This window comes from Leptidea sinapis, chromosome 33, assembly GCF_905404315.1.
Source record: "Leptidea sinapis chromosome 33, ilLepSina1.1, whole genome shotgun sequence".
NCBI lineage: Eukaryota > Metazoa > Arthropoda > Insecta > Lepidoptera > Pieridae > Leptidea > Leptidea sinapis.
Window position 1 is genome coordinate 5,389,169 of NC_066297.1, and position 26,017 is coordinate 5,415,185.

Sequence of the window (26,017 nt, forward strand, 5' to 3'; positions counted from 1 at the left end):
CATTTCATTTGCCGTCAAATTCTTCGCTCCATGACGTAAAGAATATCTAACAATTCAATTTTGTCGCTAACTTTATTTAAATGGTTGGTAAAATTATAAAATCAAGACTAAGCGTAGCAATAAAAACGCACTTAAATTCCCTTTCATTTAATTTTATTAAAAAAACAAAACAATCGAATTTTTTTACAACCAGCCAGTATATCATCAATAACAAAAAAGTTTACATACCTATGCACTTCGAGTGAATAAAGACTTAGAAATTAATTAATATAAATGGTAAATTTGTAATACCATGCATGTTACTTAGACTTTGTTGATGTGTGTAGTTTTCCAAAAAGGCTTTGGATTCTTTTATTAATAAGAGATTTTAATATTCAATTTCTTTTTTGTGACAAACAGACGTTTGTTATTAATTACGGGACAGGAGTTCCACTAAAAACACCTAATGCTTATCAATATAATAAATAATTGGGGCGGAGACGCCGGCCGTGTCGTACGAGCGTTCCAACTTGCTCAGGCAGAAGCCGCTGACGCGCGCACTCCGCACACTTAGGCGAGGTATCCACCAAAGCGGAGGACACTGTTTCTTCTGCATATCAATGATAATATGTTGGACACCCCGTACATACATTGCTATGCAGCACTGGTGATGCCGTATACACGGGCCACAAGTTAGATGATCCTCACCATCTGGATGAGTGGCGGTCCTCCACAGTGCGGTTTTCAAGGAGCTTTCTTCCTCGTACTACAAAGTTGTGGAATGAGCTTCCTTGTGGGACCTTCCGGGACGATACGACATGGGGGTACCTTCAAAAAAATCGCGTACACCTTTCTCAAAGGCCGGCAACGCTCCTGTGATTCTTCTGGTGTTGCAAGAGAATGTGGGCGGTGGTGTAATAAAAAAAAATAACTAAATAGATTCTCGATAAGATTATTTAGTAAATAAAACAACAGGTTCTTTTTATCTTTTGTACTGTTTCCATAAACTGTGGCATGATAGAATAAAATATTAAAAACATACGTCTCAGACTAAAACACCGAACATTAAACTGATTGGACCTTACGATTATGTACTACTGTCGATTTTTCGATACAACTTTAAAGATCATATTTACGACAGAACTGCAGTGTTTGAGAAACTCTTCACAGGTCAAAACTCAACCATGCTTCACGAAACTGGGATAAAATATGTGCTAAAAGTGCATATTAAAAAGTCTAAGAAACTTTACTAATTTTTTTCTCTATGAAACAAGTTGGGGCTAAGCTAAAAACTTCTACAAATATGTTCTTTCTTTGCCAACGAAGAATTAATAAAATTAATTATTACTAACTATAGATCCAACACAAGTCGCATTGTTCGACAGTTCAATAAAAAAGGTATCATTCTTCTAAATTATTGTTTTAGTCTGAAACGTATTCCTCTATAATTTATTAGACACATCTATATTTACAATATAATAATTAATGACTAAACGATTTAACCTATAAAAATATAAAATAAATAAAAACATCAATACACATCTACGGCTCGAAGGACCAACGCAGGCGACAGACAATTTCATAGTGATTTTATATTAACTATTTTTGTAAGGTTATGAAAACATTAAATTGACAGCAAAAAAAAATGTGAAAACAATTTGAAATTATACGTACATAGGTAACATTTTCAAGGACTAACATTTTATTGTATAAGTACTCTTTTTTTCGGGTAGTTTCAAATTTGCATTGCCCTGCAGATAATATTGTGGTATCCTGCGTTGAACCTACATCAAAATGAAGGAAAAATCACGACACTTAAAACTTATAATTACACTCAAAGTGGCTATTAAAAACTTTGAAATAAATAAAATTCGATCTAAAACTATTTCATTTTTAGTAAAAGATACAAGACAAAAGTTATAATTATTACAAAAGTATTTAGAATGAAAAAAAGCGCAAACTGCAATTTTAGCCTGAATATATACGAGGTGTATTCGTTGACTGTGATCAGGCGATTATTCCGTAACTATTACAGATATCAAAAAACTTTTAACTGATATCAAAAGTACGTTATGTTTATAAAAATCAAACGAGAAGTATCCAAAATTTTGATATTAAGCACTCCAATTCACAATAAGGATGCATTTCGAACATCTGCTGAATACAAAATTTAATACTTACAAATAAATAAATATTTTATACAGTTAAGTTAAATATTTATTATTAAGACAGTTTTATTACTTTGTTATTTTAATAAACAGTTTCCTTTAGTATCAGTAGTAGCTAAAATAAACTTTTAAAATAAGGAAACTAAAACGTTTCTACTAATCTCATATCAAATGTACGTTGATTATTATACAGTTAGCGATGTCATTTTACAGAATAGATAAAGTTATTTGGATATTAGTTCAAAGTTTTTTGATATCTGTAATAGTTACTGAATAATTTATTTATTTTCCTATTTCATCGTCATCAGCCGGAAGACGTCCACTGCTGAACAAAGGCCTCCCCAAAAGATTTCTACGACGATCGGTCCTGCGCTGCCTTCATCCAACGTATTCCGGCGATTTTGACCTGACCGTCGGTCCATCTTGTGGGGGGCCTACCAACACTGCGTCTTCCGGTGCGTTGTCGCCATTCGAGGACTTTACTGCCCCACCGGCCACCTGTCCGTCGAACTATGTGCCCTGCCCACTGCCTACTTATTATGAATTTTATTTGTAATTTATTAGAAATAATTCGACATTCGAATGTTGTTTTAAGTGTCGTGACCTCTCGCCCTACAGAAATTGTCAACGAAAATATACAACATATTATCACTTACTAAATAACTCGGGACTTTGTGCAACACATCTTTACATAGCTATATAATCATTAAAACTAGAATTGTCTATGTCGTCTGTGGTTACAGCCATATTTGATTCTCTCTGGCATCGTAATCTCAAACGTTAATAGCGATTTAGGCTGGATTTAGTGATCGAACGATGATAAGATCAAAATTATATATAAAATATTATAATTTATTGATTATGCAATAAAAAAAAGGTTGTATTGATAATGTCGCCCTGATAAATTTTCCACCTGTGACGTGTGGTATACGTTTTTTTAGATAGTATATGCAGTTTGTATAGGAAAATGGCCGATAATTGATAAAATAATTTACACAATTTTATGTTGATACAAAACATGTAGGTTCTAATTTAAATTAAGATATTACAGATCGACAAAATTTAAAAAAATAGAATTAGTTTTATTCATATAACTAATTTAATAGAAAAACAAAACAGACCATTGCCTACAGAGTTATATAGAAGACGAGAATAAATAAAACTCTTACCACAGACGACAGTAAAATAATGCCCAGAAAAAAAAATTGTCAAATCACAGGCGTCTGTCAGCTGTCAATTTGCAATAAAAATGTTGACTGCTCGACAAGTCTTCTCGAAGTTTAGCGTTTTAACGTTAAAAAACCTAAGCTACTAAAACACATCGTTTCATTTCCACACACGTTTACAATGTTGCCAACTTAATACGAAATTTACCCATTTTTTATGTAAGCTAATAAAATTTACGCACATAACGAGAAATATAAAAAACGTATAAAAAACTTATCACTGATTAAATGTTACACATATACCCATATAAAACATTGAGTTGGTATAAAAACATGTTGGCAACACTGCAATATTAGACCAAGTGTGCCACGCCAATATAATTCGAAGGTAAACTTACTAGATTTTGGAGATATACAGCTCTTCATATATAAAATGTATTTCAGTATTTGTCAAATTTATTATTACTTTAGTTATAGTATATTGTGCACAATGGTAACAATATTATTGCCAAGATTTTCTTACCACACGGATTCTGTATTTACTGAAATAACGCAAGTAACACGCAATATTTAAATGAAATACTTTCTAAGGTATTAAAACGCAAACAGAATTCTAACATTAACATGCCAAACAATAATTCTGGCTCGAGTAATTTTATAACGATAATTTGGTATCATTTGAGATTAATCCTGAGCACTTCTAATTAATACTAATTGCTTGCGTAGAAATCTAAAAAGAAGGTACTAGAAGTGACGTAACCATCGCGGTTAGATGATCACCTAGGCCATTCGTATTCAACTTCAGCTACCAAGCCTCTTGTTACTCATATGTCTAATTCCAGAAAAACGTTCTAAACCACACTGATGTCGAAATTGAGTTAAGAACACATTACTGGTCACGTGATTGATATTAACGGACTGACAAAAAATGGCAGCCCTACCGTAACTCTTTAAATGACATGATGACATAGTAGCCCAACCAACATGTATGGAATGCACTAATACTTATTAAACTTTAAACACGAATTCCGTAAAATGTGATGTTTGTGATTGGAATGTTTTTCAGGAACTACGTCCAATCACAACACGCGAATTATAAAAAAAAACAATTTATATACAATTCTCTCTAATTGTATAAAATTAATCTTATACTTAATTACCCGTTATTAAACTAAACAATGCGGTATAATAATATTATCATTGGTTTAATTAATACCTTAATATTTTAATACAAACGTAAAAAAGCACGAGGAAAATTTTTTTAAGGATTTTTGTTTTATTATGCCAAAGAAGAATAACTTCTTGCGTGCGTATATAAGTACACACACTTTTTTTTAAATAAAATAGATGGCAATTGTTTTTAATATCCGGATTCATATTTATAAGACCTTCTAATTTAGATTTCTATGCCAGAAACAGGAAAGATAAATACATATATTAATAAGTTAAGAAAAAACTTTGCAAACATTTTTATAGTGAACGTTTACGTAGAGAAGAGTTGCAGTAAGCGAAAACGATAAAATGTATAACAAATAAATATGATATAATAATCCAAGTATTGTTTAAATTCAAATAAAGAGTCAGAAGACAAAATCATTGAAGCCTGATTTCACCAACACAAACTAAACACAGTTATAGCCTAAACGCGTTTAAATGCTAACCGTCGAATTCAGGACGTTCAACATTTGATCGCGTTCAAGAGCTGTCACTGTCGTTACCGTAATTAATTGTAACATTGACATTTAACAATTGCGATTTTGTTCATACTTATCGATGACAGCTTTGACAGGTATTTTGATACATTCTATTGTTTATGACATGACTCGTTTACGTAAAACTGAGTTCTAATGAACTCAGATTGAAGTGTAATTGGTGAAATTGGGCTAGAGGTAATTTTTTTCTGGTACAGGTAAAAAAAATACTATTTACATATTTTTTTAAATTATGATGTATGTATATATGTTAATTTTAAGTAAAAGTTAATGTTCAAATTCCGTTTTAATTACAAGCGTTTCAATTGTTTCTAAAGTATTTTATTTATATTAGATATGTGTCAATTGCACTTATATAAATACTTGAGTTGTATAAAAATCATCTTTAACTAGAATAAGTTTCAAAATTTACTGACAATTGTAAATAATATCAACCATTCCATTTTGAATTCCCATCATAGTCTTTCAGCAAGCATTGACTGTTTTGACCAAAGTCACACTCCACGAGGAACTGTACACCTCCATTCTGCCTTACAATTCTGGGCTTGCTATAACGGCAGACAATCTTGCTCAAACAAACACAACACCTTATGTATAAGCTCATACTGCTCAGAATTCTGCACCATACCACCCCGGTTTAACCTCATATTGCACACTATACCCAGAACGTCTACTTTCTGTTCGATTGTTAATTGTTTAATGCCATTAAGTATTGCTATCAGGCAACCAGTCCTTCCTATACCAGCGGAACAATGAACTATAGTGGGGGGTGATTGGTTCTCACTGGAGAAAGTTATGGGAGAAGATATTTTGATTTTTTCTACTTTTATCTGACAAGGGGTATTTTGAGCTTCGAGGGGTGGAAACACAAATTTAGAATCTGGCTTTGGACTGTCGTTACACTTGCATTTTTCGTCAGTTTCATCACTACACTCGCTAAAATTATACACATCATCCCTTAAAACGTCCAGGCTTAAATTAAGTAATGCATTCGCATCTTTCGGACACTTGTGATCAGCCCAACTGTGGAACCAATAGTGGTACACTGTTATACTTTCTGAATTTTCTTCATTATATCTAACATCCAGAGAACGAATCGTGTACCCACATTTTTTTATCATACCCATATTTTTTATTAAAAAACTTGGCCTTTCTACGCCCTCCGCACAGTCCGGGCAACAAATTTCAATTTCTTCGTTCAAATCCAAGGGGAAGTACCTTTCGCATTTCGGTCGATTGTTTTCGAGGAAATCCGTCAGCATAACGATTTTTTGTATAAGCGGACGATTCGTGGTCGTTCGCGTGAAATCAGCGTGGTTCTGTTGAACCATCAGCCAGAAATCGTACATAGTGTTCTGGAGCGGACCTTGTGTTGCTATGTAACTGTTTTTTGTGTACTCATGCCCCTGGAAAGATAGAAAAGTTCTTAAATTGACAACAAAATACATAAATAAATCTCTTATTTTGATAAATGCGCTATGCTGTATCTTTGAGGTACAAAAATCAACTGACAAAATCGTTAAAATTATTATTTTATATTGTTTTGTTTAATTGTGGAGAGGAAATTGAGACAGATGATTTTGAAAGAGAGATATTCTTAATGAATTACTTAATTAAAACATACTATGTAATGTACTAGCATTAAAATTGATATAATCCGAATGAGTTTTGTTTAATTTGTAAAAAAAAAACTAACCTTAATGAAATTGGCATTTATGTATCCCTCACCGCAACCGGCGTCAGCTCTCAACATAAACCGCGAATGTTCGTTCGGCAATATCGTCTTATACCTATTCTTTGGATGGGACCCAGAAACTATTGGCTTCTCCTGAAAATTCGTCGGTAAATCCCAAAACTCCTGGTGTAGATTCCTCAACAGCATTTTCTGGTATTCAGAGCATGGCTGAGAAATCACAGGCTCGGGAATCACCATTTGTGGGTTGTCAATATCTTCAAGTGGGCCCGAACAACAATGCTGGCCCTCATTTGTACTATGGCACCTAAGTTTTGAATAGCCATTCTGAAAAACATCATACAAGTCCTTCAGCTGTTGTCTCGACAATACGCTAGAAGCATTTTGTAGATGCTGCATATTCGCCAAATACAATCTAAAGTCTTCGGACGTACTTTGAGGGCTTAAGGGTTTTGTTGTGATACTTTTGACGAATCCAGGCTGGAAATTTGGTTCCTCTTGACGTCCAAAGGCATAAATTAGCTCGTTTTCCTGATCGCCGCACACATATGTTAAGTTTTGCGGGTAGTCCGGGTATGAAGATGACCATAAGTTATCATGCGACCCGAATCCCAAACATTTCTCCGAAGAATTTAGCCTAGTCCTATTTTTATACGATTTTGGTATTAAGTTCTCTGTACTTAATGATTTTCTGTGATTGTCTCTATGTGGAAGGTCTTTCAAATTGGTGTCAATAAGGGCCTCGTCAATTTCTATGTCCCGAGGCTCTTGGGGTTGAATATTCAATGTAAGAGATGTATTAGAACTGCGTCTTTCTAATATACCTTTTCGAGGCTCTGGGTTATCTATACTATGGTTACTATTGTACCTGCTTAAGTTGCACGTTGACCCGTTAAGATTATAATTTGATATACTTAAACCTCTATTAGTTGACAACTGAGGATTTGAAGTATTGATATTCAGAGTTAGGGAAGTGTTAGAACTCCGTCTTTCTAACAGTCCTTTCTTTGGGCCGATTTTTGTCTCCTTGTTGAGAGAACTATTACTAGAATGGCGACTAAGGTTGTTCGAATTTATATTTAACGTTAAACTATTGTTGGATCCACGACGCTGTAATAAGCAATTCTTTGGTGAATCTCCGGATAGATTGGTGTTTGATGAACAAATAACCCTTGTAGTCGGAGTTAAGTGTTCGTGAGGTATAAAGGATGCAGAGTCGCGCCTCTCTAGAGAAAGCTTTTTCTGCCTACCCTCCGAATTAATACTAAAATTGGATATACTCGTTCTCACTGTTGAAATATTGTGAGTCGAAGTACCAGCGCTATTTATCGAACAGTTCGAGCTTTGTAAACTGTGCGTACTTAGTAATAAACTTTGATTAGAATTACGTCTATGTAATTTTTTGGCTAGCTTCTCGTCTTCGGCGCTTGGTTCAAAATCATCAGAAGGCACGCCTTCAGGGAGTGTTTTCAAATTTGTACTTGAAACACTCAGGTTTTGTTTATAATTTAATAGATTCGTGCCTAAAGTTTGACCGCTATCCACACTGGATTTATCGCCTAGAACGCTTATATCAGGAGTTCCATCTACATTCTCGTCAAATGAATCCATTGTTAGTGAACCGATACGAGAAGTGCTCGGCTGATAAAGCATAAGGCTTGCATGGTTTTCTCGTAAAAATATTCCACTATCTTGACCTTTCATTAGTAATCGACGCTGCTCTGCAGTGCATTGGAGTGAATTGTACCCTAGCTTTGCTCCAGTGCCATCGTGCTTAAGATTCTTTTGCCCTAATATTCGTTTCAACTGCCGCTTTGGAGTATTTGGAACAGAAATTGAATTCTGTGGAACTTCTAGAGATTTTTTGGGCGGTGTACATGGGTTTTCGGTCTCGGAAGAATCCAGCGACGTAGCTTTGTATTTCAATGTAGGAGTCCTGACTTTATTTTCCGCTGCATCACTGTACAATTTCTCAAACTCTAACAGTTCCTTTTCGAGGTCACTGTCTCGTTTTGTTAAATCTATCGTCAAGTTTCTTAAATTCTTTCCCTTTTTTCTTAAATCAGTCTCAGCAAACGTAGTTGCACCATCATCAGAAGTGACAGTTATTTCAAACTCCTTTGGTGAAAACCTTGGCATATCCAAAAAGGACTGCGTATCAGAGCTTTGACGTAGACCTTTCTTTTGTAATAGATTGGGCGATTGTTGCTCTTCAGATTCCGCAATTATTTTATTATCACCATCGAAGATAAGCGTAGGTTTTTCATCACAGGGTGTAGGAAATCGATCGATATGTTCGCACGAGCTGCTCGTATCTTGAAGTTTGTATGCTTCGTTTATTTGATCTTTCATTTGCTTAGCAATGGGCAGACCTAAATTTTGTTCAATTATTTTAGCGTTATCCGAATCCAGTGAAATAGATTTCAATCTTTGTCTCCTTGCATACACGGTATTTAATTTCGGTGATAGTTCACGATTCTCATTATTCACCGTATCAATTTGTAACGAATCTATTTTGGCACAGCAATCAACTACGTCTTTTTCTGATACCGGTAAGTTATCAGCAATTTCAGTCTTATTTTCTTCGGTACATTTTTGAATAATAACTTCAACGTTTCTATAATTAGTGTCACAACTGTTGTGCCTTCTATATTTCTTAATTTCTTTATCTGCAGGAGGTGTAAATTTTTCTCTTTCAATTGAATTTCTGCCTCCATACCGTCTTGGTCTTGGAGATATTCTTGGTGCGCTGTCTTCAACAGCACAGACATTATCGAATGTGAAGTAGTTTTCTTTATTGTAACTGTGAACTTTTGGGCTAGGTCGAGCACTTATAACTTTAGGCGAATTAGGTTTTTCAGGTACACCATTTGAGCGATTAAGATTACCACTCAACATCCTTGGCGATTGGGGGACTTCGGAGTCACGAGGTGTTTCAGGAAAAAACTTCGGGGATCTAACAGTATCATAGTAAACTGATTTGGGAGAAGGTTCTGCGAAGAACATCGGAGAGATCATCTCAGGTGGAGTGTAGAATCGCGGCGAACTTATATTATCAGCTAAAAGTTTAGGGGAAAAATCGAATTTTGTTGCTGATGACTTTTCCTTTGCTGAACTGCATTCGATAATGCGAGGCGAGTTTTGCAATTCGGGTCTGCCTTGCTGACCCTCAGAGGAATTTTCGGCAACACTGCAGACATTGAGCTTGGTACTAACGGATCGGAATCTTCGTAAATTGCCAGGGGACATATCTTTATCAACATCGCGAGGCGATGCAGGAGCACGTTCTCCCATCTCCTGCAAATATTCAGATTTCTCTGACAACTTTCTCAATATATCGGAGTCGAAACCAAAAATGTTGATCTTATCAGTTTTTGCACTGAGTACAAATGGAGATTTCTCGTCTTTTTCTAAAGATGGCGACCTAGTTGCACTGTATTTTTTTAACCGGCTCTCACGCGACAGCTCAGTTCCTAAATCGTTGCTCACAATTTGCGCTAAGGGCCTAGGGATGGCTGCGTATTTGAAATCGAGAGGCCGTTTATGTATCCACTGCTCAGGCAAAGGTAGTTTTGGTATGCCGCGAAAGTCAGGAGTAAGCCTTCGGGGACCTTGTGAAGACTGGGAACTTGAAGGTTCAGGGCTATCAGCACCGTGTGGGACAGTATTTTGGATTTTGTTTTTAACGACAACAATTTGGGTAGGTTGTGGTGGTGGTAAAGACTCGATAGCTTTGTGTTGTAAGTTAGAGAGCCTGGGGGACGCAGTGGCAAGAATATCGTGGGGGTGGGGCAGCGGCGATGGGGCCAGATACAGTACTCGTGACACGCCGTCACACACTACGTGCACCTGGAAGAAGTAAAATAAGAATTAGTTTATTAATCATAGGTGAAATTTGGCAATTCACTTATTTAAACAGTTTGTTATTTTTAAAGTGATATTCCTCACTTCTGGGATTAATTAAACAAATTAAATTTCTAAACAAAATTTATGAACGCTGCGGAATTCGAAACCGCGCCTTTCCGGTTCCGTCCGAGCGCTCTTTCACTGAGCCAACTGTTCGAGTGATATTACCTGAGAGTTTTTATTTATTTTCAACAATAACATCTAGCCTTACAGGTATATTCCTAATGCACTAGTGTAACATTAACCTTTAAAATGAGCTTAAATTTAAAAAATAACCTATGGGTCCTTATCTAATACTATGCAATCATATTCACCTAATCTTACATTCATAAATTAATACTTAAGAACCTAATCTAATAATTATTATAATAAGACATACCAAGATTTATGAACGGTTAGAAAGCTCGCCCTTCATCCCTCTAGGCCTAAGAGGGTTGAAGGGCACACATATTCTATTGTTGAGAATTTTTTGACTCTGGCACGTGATTACCTTTTTACAGAAGTACTTAACACTTTAACATTAAATATTTTAACGCAGCTATATCCACATTTCGCTTTGCACTAGATTTGTCATTACAGTAAAATAATGTCCTTAATATTATTTTACTATTAATTAATTAAAGTTGTATTTGTAAATCGTGCGCGACAGTACCCAAGCGCAGCAATCCCCTCAACGTTTCGTTATGCGCTAGGCTTACATGCCGCAACTTATATCATAAATCTCAGAGTAATCGGTGTCCATACATAAAAACAAATATATACCAATCGATCTTTTTGAACTCTGTTAAAAATTTAAATTATCGTATCAACCAGTGGGAGGCTCCTTTGCACAGGATGCCGGCTAGATTATCCACAACGGCGCCTATTTCTACAGTGAAGCAGTAATGTTTAAGCATTACTGTGTTTTAGTGAAATTACTGGGCACATAAGACTCAACATCTTATGTCTCAAGGTGACGAGCGCAATTGTAGTGCCGCTCAGAATTTTTGGGTTTTTCAAGAATCTTGAGCGGAATTGCATTGTTATGGACAGGGCGTATCAATTACCATTAGCTGAACGTCCTGCTGCTGCTGCTATAGAGCGTAACAAAGGCTCAAAAGTATTCGCACGAGATTTGTCTATTGGGCAGAGCCAACTGACGAAGCTGAAGACCGGTGACAGCAGGGTCGTTTCGTCTAAACCCGAACTTTTAAGGGAAGTCGAGAAGTTCTACGGCCAGTTATACACGACCACACGGGCACCTGTTACCAACAAGGCTGAAGACCCAAGAGCCAAATTAACAGAGACACTTTTGAAGAACTATAGGCCCATATTGTTTTCTGGGGTTATCACGAATCGTCTCGTGCGCAGGCTTGACGACTTCCAGCCTCCCGAACAAGCCGGATTCCGAAAAAGCTTTAGCACCATAGACCACATCATACATAAGCTGCGGCAGGTTATACAGAAGACAGAAGAGCATAACCAGCCACTATGCTTGGCGTTAGTGGACTATGAGAAAGCCTTTAATTTGATCGAGACCTGGTCGGTGCTTCAGTCTCTCCAGAGGTGCCATATATCGAACCGTTGAAGTATTTGTATACACGCGTCTAGAAACGCCACCATGTCAGTCCGTCAGGATCAGATCTCGAAGCCGATGCGACTGCAGCGGGGAGTCAGACAAGGCGATGTCATATCGCTCAAGCTGTTCACCGCTGCGTTGGAAGATGTCTTTAAGCTTCTGGACTGGAACGGACTGGGCATCAACATCAACGGCGAATACATCACTCACCTTCGATTCGCAGACGATATCGTTATCATGGCAGAGACCATGGAAGACTTAAGTCATATGCTCGATTGCCTCAATACAGCTTCCCAAGAATGTAGGTCTCAAAATGAATATGGACAAAACGAAGATCATGTCAAATGTCCATGTCGCAACTACTCCCATAACAATTGGGAACTGTACTCTCGAAATTGTCGACGAGTACGTCTTCCTCGAACAAACAATCCAGTTAGGCAGGTCCAATTTCGCGAAAGGGCAAGCTTCATAAAATCTTCTCGTCCCAAATACCAGTGTCTGAAGACGAAGGTATTCAACCAGTGTGTGTTGCCAGTGATGACTTACGTACGTGAGAAACGCAGACGTGGTCGCTTACTATGGGCCTTCTGGGAAAGCTCATGGTGGCTCAGAGGGCAAATGGAGAGGGCTATGCTCGGAGTTTCCCTGTGAGATCGAATTAGAAATGAGGAGATCCGTAGGAGAACCCAAGTTACCGCTTAGCCCAAATGGTTGCGACACTGAAGTGACAGTGGGCAGGACACATAGTTCCACGGACAGATGGCCGTTGGGGCAGTAAAGTCCTCGAATCGCGACCACGTACCGGAAGACGCAGTTTTGGTTATGATGATGTACGTCCTGCTGATCTCGTCCCTTCTTCTTCTTCGTCGTTCCACTCTTGACAGAGCGGTGGTGATCATCACGAAGTGGAATCTTTTGGGGCAGATGTGATGCGCCCCACGAGACTTCGCCACTTTTCCCTTCTGGCCGACAGTCTTGTGCACTCATTCAATCGACCGCCCATAGCGGACTTAATTTGGTCGGTCCAACGCATGGGTGACCGTCCCCGCCCTCTGGTATCCTCCACTTTGCCCTGAACGACAAGGCGCTCAATGCATTCACTCTCACGCCGGGAGACGTCCCTTACTGTCATAAAAAAACCCTTCAGAACTTGAAGTCATTGATTAGGGGGGGTATGCTTCGTGAACACCATCATGTTCGCTTGATTACTATGACTTACCTCAGTGACGTGGTGGGTGGGCGCTGTGCTCACGTGTCTCTTGGCGGTGCGGCGGCACAGTATGAGCAGCAGCAGCAACGCGGCCGCCAGCGCGCCGCACCACCAGCCCACCGAGCTGCCCCACATACCCCCGCCCTCACATCTGGAGGAAGCACACACGACATAAAACCACTTATCATCTATATACATATATAAAAATTAATTGCTGTTCGTTAGTCTCGCTAAGACTCGAGAACGGCTGGACCGATTTGGCTAATTTCGGTCTTGAATTATTTGTGGAAGTCCAGAGGTTTAAAAGGTGAATAAATAGGAAATAGCTGCTAAATTAAATAAAAACAACAAATTTGTTTTTCCTTTGATATGTCCATACATAATACCTATGAGAGAATTTATTGACGCACGGTTTGACAGTTCTGTCGTGAAACAATTTCATTGCGACAGCAGGGTGCATATTTTACGAAGTAATTTTTGATGTTATGATATATTATTGACAAATTCATATAAAATCATTATTTTATTTATTATATACAGAACAACGTCTGTCGGGTCAGCTAGTCGTAAATATTTTTTTTTTACAAATCAAATCAAAATATTTATATTTCATACGTAAATCATATTACACTTGGACGTAATATCAGAAAAACGTTACAAACCACAATCATGTCAAAATTGAGTTAAGAACACAAAACTGGTCATGTCGTGATTCATATTAAGAGACTGACAAAAAATGGCAGCCCTACTGTCATTCTTTAAATGACATCATGACTTAATAGCCCAACACACATGTATGTAATTCACTAATATTTATTAAACTTTAAACACAAATTCCTTTAAATGTAATGTTTGTGGCTTGGAACGTTTTTCAGGAACTACATCCACTTGAAATAAGTCATTTGTTAGATACAGCTCTTTCGGAAGGCAGATTTCCTCAGAGAAGAATATGAAAAAAACTCTAAGGTTGCTCTTTTCAAAACAGATTAGGTATTACTAATTCTTATTTTTAATGCAATTTACAAATCAGTTACAATATATGTAAAGTAACACAACAAAAATACTCAAATGTCAAAAACTAAAAGGCTTACACAAGTAGGTCAAAAAAAAAGTAAATTAATAAATGGCTAGTGCTTAGCAGAAAGGAACTTGTCCACAAAATCATAAAAAAATTACAGTTTGACACCCCAAACAAAACTTATCCAATATTTTTAATTTAAAAAGGAACCAATTCACTTCTCGTATTTCTAGCAAAGATATTAAACACATCCACAAACAATATACTAGAAGTCACAAAACAATAACTATCTTTTGACTTTGGACCTCAATTACTCAGCTTAGTTTGCGTGTGTATTAATATAAAGATTAAAAGATTGAGTAAAAGAGGGAATTCTCCCCTTCTTCTGGTTTCAATTTTAATATTTTTTTATATCTTATAATAATAATAATAATAAACTTTATTAGCAACATAATTACATTGCGATACATTTTATAATAGGTATAAAAAAAGGATCCAATAAAAAAATAAGTAACTTCAACATAATAAGAAAATATAAATTAAATAGACCTAGTGAAATTTAAAAAGAAAAAAGAGAACAATGACATTGAGGAACAGTGCAATCACTTTACTGTTGCCACTCAGTGCCCACTCAGTACACATCAAGCCACCTGAGCAACACCACACAAATTTTTCAGAGGGCACCATGTTTTGCAGCACTGACAGCAACTACAGTATAATTACTAACTTCATTTACTATTTCAAATACATCTAACCATACTAAAAGTAAGTTAATAAAATATAACACTACTATGATGTTTATAACATTATAGTTACGGTCAGTGGTTTATTCTTGATAGTTGTATACTTCGCAAACACAGAACATGTTGAGAAAAAATCTTAACTCAAAATGTACAAAAAATAAAAAGCAATATCAAAACGCAAAATTCACAGTAGGAAGACTTTTGGTGGCATATAAAATGTTATTTAAACACATGCCGTTGTTTGAAAGTTTTACATATAACAAAACATGACACATTGTTGGAAATCATCTCATAACAATAAGAATCTTATGGCATACTATAAGTAGAGCTACATAGCTTAACTAAAGGTTTCAAGACAACCTCCTCTTCTCAAAGCAGAGAATTCTATCCAAAACTCAGAAGCGAAAGCTTCCCGATCACCCATCCATGTGTCATGAAGATCACACACATCAATAATACACTACTAAGAAGGCCAGGCAGAAGACATATAAGTAAAAAATTTTATTAACCTAACCAGTTCAAACCTGTAGGAATAAATTTAATTCTCACTAATAATTCCAATTGGTGATTTAAAAAGATATATTAATAGTCAACTTCAGCTTAAATTTAAACCTATGTATGAACAAAATGTCTTAAAACAATGTTAAATTAAATAAAACTATGTGGACCTTTCTGGCGGATAAATAGTCAACAGCCAATGTAAAGGAAATAAAATTGGAAAGAGCTTATACCAAGGTTATCCTGTTTCACCCAAACTCATTCCTGTCCTGGATTCTCTTACCCCACACTGGATTGGGCAAAAAAATAGATTGGCAAACAACAGAGAGTATCTGTCACATTTCAGATTTGTAGACATACTGGCAATTATTTTGCTATCATGACAAAAGCCATTACTCAAAACTAAATGGAACATGGAACCTATTTGTGTGAATAAGAACACAATAGAAAATCCTAATGAATATATCTCAGGTTATCAATCAGTTACAAGTTATCTCTAGAACCAAGTCAACTTTAAAATAAATAGATACACTTATAGGAAATGCATGTCAAAAATACTGGAGGAATTAAAAAAAAACTAGAGATACAAAAAACAGCTATGTAATTAAAAATATTGTTCATATTGCTTGTCCTTATAACATATGATTGCCAATCCTGGGGAATTAAGGCACACACAAAAATAGCTAGCAACATTCTAAAGCTCAATGGAAAGAAATATGATAGGAAAAAAAAAATTCCCACAGAATAAGATTGGCAACATTAATGAAACAGACTTAAACAGATGATACAAATGATTTAAGTTTTCTTTAGTGTTAATTCCGCCAATATTTGTTTTTAAACAATTCAACATGTGTTTCGCCTCTACACAAGGCATCCTCAGGGCGTGTTGTCAACACAAATATTGGCGGAATTAACACTAAAGAAAACTTAAATCATTTGTATAATTATGGATTTCCGCAAAGTAACACCTACTTCAATAAATTTTCTTAAACAGATGATGTAACAGTAACCATCAGAGAGCTTATATGAAGAAGGAAGGGCATACATGAAGGGGTAACAAAAAATGGTCTACAATGTACAAATGAAGGATGCGAGATGGACCTTCCATGAGAAGATGTGTAGATAAAAAAGGCCACATCAGACCAGAGACCATTCACAGTTGGACAAGACCTATGTCCGAAGAGGCACACTCATTTTTTGCTATGAGATTCATAATATTTTACTCAAATCTCTCCATGTGATGCAGATGTACATAGCTATTTAAAGTATGTATATAGCAAAATACAAAATTATACAATAGTACTGAAGTGTGTACGTTGAGCTAAGTTTTCAATATAAAACACACACAGTGTTACCAATATAATTTTTATGAAAGAGGAGGACAAATGAGCAGTGTATTATTGTTAGTTAAAAGTAGACATTGTCACACTTACTACCTGATTGATTAAATCATTCCAAATAGTACTTTTTTTACCAACACATAATATAAAGGCATAAAAGGTATATTTTTCTCAAAATCTTAATACCTTTGGAATTATTTTGAATGTCGATCACAGCACTACCGCTGTTTATAAAACAAGTGGCGCTCTGAGAGAGAAGAAACAAAATAATACATTTAGACTTACCTGATCCAATTTGAAAAACATATAGAATATATTATTATATACAAGAAGAAATTGAATGTCATTAGATATGAAGCTGATATTTTTCTATGTTGTTCTTTCAGCATTGTTAACACAATTTATTTTTTATATTATCACCTAATTATTTGGACCACAACATAAACTAGAATTTTAATCAAGATAAATGTCTTGTCAATATTTAACTAACTATACCATGATTTTAGAACTTAATAATAATGCTTTCAACTTGACCGTAGGACGGAACAAGGAATACTGGCGTAATTATAACTGACTCAGCATTAGTTTAACAGGAAATAAGCCGGAAATTCTATAAATCATTCGTTGACTACAGATGACCAATACATCTTTCAAAATGTGATGAAAATTTATTGTGTATAGCTGTCATTAACTGTGAAGGAGACCATAATATTTATCATGTTTCGTAATCAATAATTGTATAAACAAAAAGATAATTTTCTTGATCTATTTGCGGCATATGACACACTTGCTTTAGTTATCAGTTTGTAGGTGACGATTTCATATCAAGGTTTTATAATAAAAACCTCAATCCGTTATACAAACAAGGTCTTTAAAGCATGTTTAAAGTCGATATTGCATTTAAAAGTTAAAAGGAGCTTATATGAAGAGTTGTAAATAAAAATACGACTAAATACGTACGATGCATCAAGTTCGACCGAACAATTGTATCTCCCCGTACCCCACCATGTGACAATTATGATATATTAATTTAATTCCAGCCACAAACACTTATATCACCTCACTCGCTTTATATTTTCACTTTTCTTATTGATTTATTGCAAATTAGCACACGTTTTTCGGGATACTCGCCCATGAAGTTTTGACGTACGCTACGACGGCCATTTTTTCTTCAGATGAAACAACAAATCGGTGTTGCCAGTATTACGCGCGAAAATCTCTCAACTTTTGAGTAAATTTTACAACATCAAATATTTAAATAAAACCTCTTCGCGATATTAAGCTGATCTCATATATACCAAATGCTTCTCCAAAAAATTTTATTATATTTAATTTACTAAACCAATCGTTATCCGGACTGTTGATACTTCCGATAATTCAGGAAGGCAAATAACGTCCGGCATCCAGCAGGGCTCAGTTCATTGAGATGATTTGCACATGCGCGACTCTGAAGGTAAAGTATGCCACTAGGGCATCGACTGTCCCTAATGCTAGGTCATCGCTCACCTATCGTTTACTATGTAGGTCGCAACGTGAACTAGATAATATTTTGTATACGAAACGCTTCGTTTAATACAATGTTACGTTTTATAGCATTCCTTAACAAGAATAATTTTACTGTCTTAACTTTATATGAATATACAATAATTCATCATAAAATTGTCACACATTACAATAAAGGAATTCAACAATAAAGGGAGCTCAATAAATTATAACAATACCTAAATAAATAATTAAGTCTTATAATTTGTATTTGGTTTTTGATTAACGCAAGTATCATACATTTACCTCTAACTATAGTACCTACATTTTTATTTGAACATTAATTATTGTTGGGGAAATAAGTATAAATTATGTGTGGCTTAAGATATAGCGCTATCTCTCTGGTTTCTACATCCCACAGTCGCGACGGAACATCTTTCTGTCTATATATCATTTGGACATATATTATATAGAAATATGATTTATTTATACTTTGCTTGCCTATAAATACGAGCGTAGATATACCTACATAATGAATTAAGGAAGTAATTCCTAAATGCCTATTTGAATAATGAAAAATAAAACTGTTTTTAGTTTGTGGGCATATGTCCGACAGATAAACAATAACTTAAAGTAACTATAACACGAATGACTAAATCTTAATGATACGATAGATTGGCAATGGAGCTACCACCCTCAGACTATTTAAATAATAAATTTTATTGCACCGAAAAATTGTGTTAAAAAAAGAAGAAGCCGCTAAGTTTCTTGCGCCCGTTCTTCTTAGGTCTGAGGTATAAATTTTCAAATGGGTGGTAGTTTTTGAGGTTCAATAAGTGATTTTAAATTCTATTTTGAATAAAAATATTTCAATTTGAATAGGTTGTTAAATTAATATATCTATAATATCTTGCATTAGATAAGTATAATAATGTATTATGGTATTTTTGATCACATGGTGTTGTTATTGTTACTTTATAATAAGAGAGACTATACACTTTCCTAAACGTTTTGCTTAAAAGTATCTTTATGCAGTGCGAGAATGTAGGCGGCGGTGATCACTTAACATCGAACGACCCATAGGCGCATATTTTGTTCTCTTTCTTTCATATAAATATTATAAGATTTAACGGAAATATTTTGTTTTGTAATTATTGTGCAAATATAAACGGGTTCCATTATAATATTTCCATATTTTTCATAGCGGGACCAAATTGGGTTGACAAATAAAAAAATATTTTTTTTTCCTATACAACGGAATTCAAAGTCAAATAATTATATTCAAATAGGCTTAAACTAAGAGCTTTTGAATTGTCAATAAAATATTTAAGTAATTTGAATTCCGGAATCTACTATATGTTCGGAAAAAGTAGAGCTCGTGTGAGACATACAAGTAACAATTAAAGTAACATTTACAAAGTAACAAAGTAACATTGTACAATTAAAATTATTATTTAATAGCCTGAGGGCGGTCGCTCCATTCCCAATCTGTAGTATCATTAAGAAAGTAATTTATGTTATAGTAACCTTTAGCACACAAACGTTTTTTAACAATTCTTTTGAATAACGTAATACTTTTGTTTTGAACATTCTCTGGGATCCTGTTGTAAAAGCATATACATCGCCCCACAAAAGACTTGTTAACTCGACTTAGCCGAGTAGCAGGCATTATAAGCTTATGTCTGTTCCTGGTGTTAACATTATGGTTATGACAGTTTCTTGCAAATTCACTTATGTGCCTATGAACATACATTACATTATCAAGAATATATTGAGAAGCAACAGTCAAGGTGTTAATTTCTTTGAATTGTGCTCTCAATGATTCCTTAGGAACTAGGTTATAAATAGCGCGAATAGCCCTCTTCTGCAGCACGAATATTGTATTAATATCGGCAGCGCTGCCCCACAGCAATATACCGTAGGACATAATACTATGGAAGTAACTAAAGTATACAAGTCGCGCCGTATCTATGTCAGTTAATTGTCTAATCTTTTTAACCGCGAATGCTGCAGAACTAAGTCTGTTCGCCAATTCTTCAATATGGGGGCCCCATTGTAATTTGGAATCCAGAGTAATGCCAAGAAACTTAGCAGATTCCACCGATTTTATCACCTCTCCGTTTAACAAAACACTTGCATTAACATTTTTGACATTTGGTACGGTAAATTTTATATATTTCGTTTTCTTGCTATTTAACAACAGGTTATTAGCGTAAAACCAGTACACGATGTCAGATAGAATATCGTTCACTTCGTCATACATAGCTTGGTTTCTTTTCACTTTGACAATCAGTGAAGTGTCGTCCGCAAACAATACTAGCTAATGTTTTTTCTCTATACGATTAGGAAGATCATTTATATAGATAAGGAAGAGGAACGGTCCGAGAATAGACCCTTGTGGTACCCCCATACTGAGGGGAGTCCCAGGAGATCTCCTGCCATTCACGTCGACCTTCGGAATTCTATTGTTTAGATATGAATTCAGAAGATCGAGCGCAAATCATTTTATGCCATAGTGACATAGCTTCCTGACCAGCGTTGGATGTTCAAAAGCCTTAGATAAATCACAGAAGATGCCAAGAGCATTCTGCGATTCCTCCCAGGCATCAAAAATATTCTTGATAACCTGCGTCCGTTGTTGAACGTCCCCTAGTAAAGCCAAATTGTTTCAAATAAAGTAACTTATGAGAGTTAAAGTAAGTAAGCATTTGGCTTAAAATTATTTTTTCAAAAATGTTACTAAGGGTCGGCAAACCGACACAGGACTATAGTTATTCGTGTCAGAAGAGCACCTCAATTTGAATATTGGTGTAATTTTGCTATATTTCAGAAGGTCAGGAAACACGCCATGGTTAATACAATTATTAAAGTCTATTGCAAGATATGGTGCTATGACATCAATTATTGAACTTATTATTTTAACAGAAATGCCCCATATATCAGCAGTTTTTTTAATGTATAGAGATTTAAAAGTTTTAATTATTTCTCCAGGGCTAACAAAACTAAAATTGAAACTTTGTTATCGGACACGATATCTATATTGATGAAAACATAATTGTTTGGGGCAACCCTCTTGGATTTCAAAAATGATCACAGAATTGTTCTCTGCACCCTCGAGAACCTCGGACACGATATCCATATTGCTGAAATCATAATTTTGTGCGGCGGCCATCTTCGATTTGAAAAATTATCACAAAATCGTTCTATGCACCCTCGAGAACCTCGGATACGATACCCATAATGAAGTTATCATAATTTTGAGCGGCGGCCATCTTCGATTTGAAAAATGATCACAAAATCGTTCTCTGCACCCTGGAGAACCTCGGACACGATATCCATATTGCTGAAATCATAATTTTGTGCGGCGGCCATCTTCGATTTGAAAAATTATCACAAAATCGTTCTATGCACCCTCGAGAACCTCGGATACGATACCCATAATGAAGTTATCATAATTTTGAGCGGCGGCCATCTTCGATTTGAAAAATGATCACAAAATCGTTCTCTGCACCCTGGAGAACCTCGGATACGATACCCATAATGTAGTTATCATACTTTTCAGCGGCGGCCATCTTCGATTTGAAAAATGATCACAAAATCGTTCTCTGCACCCTCGAGAACCTAGGATACGATACCCATAATGTAGTTATCATAATTTTGAGCGGAGGCCATCTCGGATTTAAAAAATGATCCCAAAATTGTTTTCTGCACCCTCGAGAACCTCGGACACGATATCCATATTGCTGAAAACATAATTGCTTGCGGCAGCCCTCTTGGATTTCAAAAATGATCACAGAATTGTTCTCTGCACCCTCGAGAACCTCGGACACGATATCCATATTGCTAAAATCATAATTTTGTGCGGCGGCCATCTTGGATTTGAAAAATGATCACCAAATCGTTCTCTACATCCTCAAGAACCTCGGGTACGATATCCATATTGCTAAAATCATAATTTTGTGCGGCGGCCATCTTGGATTTGAAAAATTATCACAAAATCGTTCTCAGCACCCTCGAGAACCTCGGTTACGATACCCAAAATGTAGTTATCATACTTTTGAGCGGCGGCCATCTTCGATTTGAAAAATGATCACAAAATCGTTCTCTGCACCCTCGAGAACCTCGGATACGATACCCATTATGTAGTTATCAAACTTTTGAGCGGCGGCCATCTTCGATTTGAAAAATGATCACAAAATCGATCTCTGCACCCTCGAGAACATCGGATACGATACCCATAATGTAGTTTATCATACTTTTGAGCGGCGGCCATCTTGGATTTGAAAAATGATCACAAAATCGTTCTCTGCACCCTCGAGAACGTCTTATACTATACCCATAATGTAATTATCATAATATTGAGCGGCGGCCATCTCGGATTTAAAAATGATCCCAAAATTGTTTTCTGCACCCTCGAGAACCTCGGACACGATATCCATATTGCTGAAAACATAATTGTTTGCGGCAGCCCTCTTGGATTTCAAAAATGATCACAGAATTGTTCTCTGCATCCTTGAGAACCTCGGACACGATATCCATATTTCTAAAATCATAATTTTGTGCGGCGGCCATCTTGGATTCGAAATATTATCACCAAATCGTTCTCTGCACCCTCGAGAAACTCGTGTACGATATCCATATTGCTGAAATCATAATTTTGTACGGCGGCCATCTTGGATTTGAAAAATGATCACAAAATCGTTCTCAGCACCCTCGAGAAACTCGGATACGATACCCATAATGTAGTTATCATACTATTGAGCGGCGGCCATCTTCGATTTGAAAAATGATCACAAAATCGTTTTCTGCACCCTCGAGAACCTCGGATACGATACCCATAATGTAGTTATCATAATTTTGAGCGGCGGCTATCTTGGATTTAAAAATGATCACAAAATCGATCTGTGCACTCTCGAGAACCTCGGATACGACACCCATATTTTTATGATCATAATCTTGCACGGCGGCCATCTCGGATTTAAAAATGATCCCAAAATTATTTTCTGCACCCTCGAGAACCTCGGACACGATATCTATATTGATGAAAACATAATTGTTTGCGGCAACCCTCTTGGATTTCAAAAATGATCACAGAATTGTTCTCTGCATCCTCGAGAACCTCGGACACGATATCCATATTGCTGAAATCATAATTTTGTGCGGCGGCCATCTTCGATTTGAAAAATGATCACAAAATCGTTCTCTGCACCCTCGAGAACCTCGGATACGATACCCATAATGTAGTTATCATAATTTTGCGCGGCGGCCATCTTCGATTTGAAAAATGATCACAAAATCGTTCTCTGCACCCTCGAGAACCTAGGATACGATACCCATAATGTAGTTATCATAATTTTGAGTGGCGGCCATCTCGGATTTTTAAAATGATCCCAAAATTGTTTTCTGCACCCTCGAGAACCTCGGACACGATATCCGTATTGCTAAAATAATAATTTTGTGTGGCGGCGATCTTGGATTTGAACATATATCACCAAATCATTCTCTGCACCCTCGAGAAACTCGTGTACGATATCCATATTGCTGAAATCATAATTTTGTGCGGCGGCCATCTTGGATTTGAAAAATGATCACAAAATCGTTCTCTGCACCCTCGAGAACCTCGGATACGAAAGCCATAATTTAGTTATCATACTTTTGAGCGGCGCCAAATCGTTCTCTACACCCTCAAGAACCTCGGATACGATACCCATAATGTAGTTATCATACTTTTAAGCGGCCGCCATCTTGGATTTGAAAAATGATCACAAAATCGTTCTCAGCACCCTCGAGAACCTCTAATACGATACCCATAATGTAGTTATCATATTTTTTAGCCGCGGCCATCTTGGATTTGAAAAATGATCACATTTCTGCTCCCTCGAGAACCTCTGATACGATACCAATAATGTAGTTATCTCTTATTTTGAGCGGCGGCCATGTCGGATTTAAAAATGATCCCAAAATTGTTCTCTGCATCCTCGAGAACCTCGGACACGATATCAATATTGCTAAAATCATAATTTTGTGCGGCGGCCATCTTGGATTCGAAATATTATCACCAAATCGTTCTCTGCACCCTCGAGAAACTCGTGTACGATATCCTTATTGCTGAAATCATAATTTTGTGCGACGGCCATCTTGGATTTGAAAAATGATCACAAAATCGTTCTCAGCACTCTCGAGAACCTCGGACACGATACCCATAATGTATTTATCATACTTTTGAGCGGCGGCCATCTTCGATTTGAAAAATGATCACAAAATCGTTCTCTGCACCCTCGAGATCCTCGGATACGATACCCATAATGTAGTTATCATAATTTTGAGCGGCGGCCATCTTGGATTTCAAAAATTATCACAAAATCGTTCTGTGCACTCTCGAGAACCTCGGATACGATACCCATATTTTTATGATCATAATCTTGCATTGCGGCCATCTCGGATTTAAAAATGATCCCAAAATTATTTACTGCACCCTCAAAAACCTCGCACACGATATCCATATTGCTGAAAATATAACTGTTTGCGGTAGCCCTCTTGGATTTGAAAAATTATCACCAAATCATTCTCTGCACCCTCGAGAAACTCGTGTACGATATCCATATTGCTGAAATCATGATTTTGTGCGGCGGCCATCTTGGATTTGAAAAATGATCACAAAATCGTTCTCTGCACCCTCGAGAACCTCGGATACGAAACCCATAATTTAGTTATCATACTTTTGAGCGGCGCCAAATCGTTCTCTACACCCTCAAGAACCTCGGATACGATACCCATAATGTAGTTATCATACTTTTGAGCGGCCGCCATCTTGGATTTGAAAAATGATCACAAAATCGTTCTCAGCACCCTCGAGAATCTCTGATACGATACCCATAATGTAGTTATCATATTTTTTAGCTGCGGCCATCTTGGATTTGAAAAATGATCACATTTCTGCTCCCTCGAGAACCTCTGATACGATACCAATAATGTAGTTATCTCTTATTTTGAGCGGCGGCCATGTCGGATTTAAAAATAATCCCAAAATTGTTTTCTGCACCCTCAAAAACCTCGGACACGATATCCATATTGCTGAAAACATAATTGTTTGCGGCAGCCCTCTTGGATTTCAAAAATGATCAAAGAATTGTTCTCTGCATCCTCGAGAACCTCGGACACGATATCAATATTGCTAAAATCATAATTTTGTGCGGCGGCTATCTTGGATTCGAAATATTATCACCAAATCGTTCTCTGCACCCTCGAGAAACTCGTGTACAATATCTATATTGATGAAAACATAATTGTTTGCGGCAACCCTTTTGGATTTCAAAAATGATCACAGAATTGTTCTCTGCACCTTCGAGAATCTCGGACACGTTATTCATAATGTAGTTATCATACTTTTGAGCGGCGGCCATCTTCGATTTGAAAAATGATCACAAAATCGTTCTCTGCACCCTCGAGAACCTCGGATACGATACCCATAATGTGGTTATCATAATTTTGAGCGGCGGCCATCTTGGATTTCAAAAACGATCACAAAATCGTTCTTTGCACTC

The 26,017-nt window shown here is 36.4% G+C and overlaps 1 protein-coding gene across 1 annotated transcript; it reads right to left on the bottom strand.

Moving 5' to 3' along the window:
* Positions 1-955: 955 nt before the first annotated feature.
* On the bottom strand, positions 956-18,171 carry LOC126974690 (uncharacterized). Its single transcript, XM_050822248.1, has 4 exons — positions 17,952-18,171; positions 13,402-13,543; positions 6,722-10,567; positions 956-6,431 (listed from the first exon to the last, which is right to left on the bottom strand). The coding sequence occupies exons 2-4, from the start codon at positions 13,525-13,527 to the stop codon at positions 5,574-5,576; spliced, it is 4,830 nt and encodes a 1,609-aa protein (XP_050678205.1). The 5' UTR covers positions 13,528-13,543; positions 17,952-18,171; the 3' UTR covers positions 956-5,573.
* Positions 18,172-26,017: the final 7,846 nt, after the last annotated feature.

What these genes read in the sequence shown, in the direction of transcription:
- LOC126974690 (XM_050822248.1), bottom strand. Translation starts at nt 13,527, where the DNA reads ATGTGGGGCAGCTCGGTGGGCTGGTGGTGCGGCGCGCTGGCGGCCGCG. An exon ending in CCACCCACCACGTCACTGAG is followed by an intron (nt 10,568 to 13,401) that starts GTAAGTCATAGT and finishes TACTTCTTCCAG; the next exon opens with GTGCACGTAGTGTGTGACGG. An exon ending in TAAATGCCAATTTCATTAAG is followed by an intron (nt 6,432 to 6,721) that starts GTTAGTTTTTTT and finishes CTATCTTTCCAG; the next exon opens with GGGCATGAGTACACAAAAAA.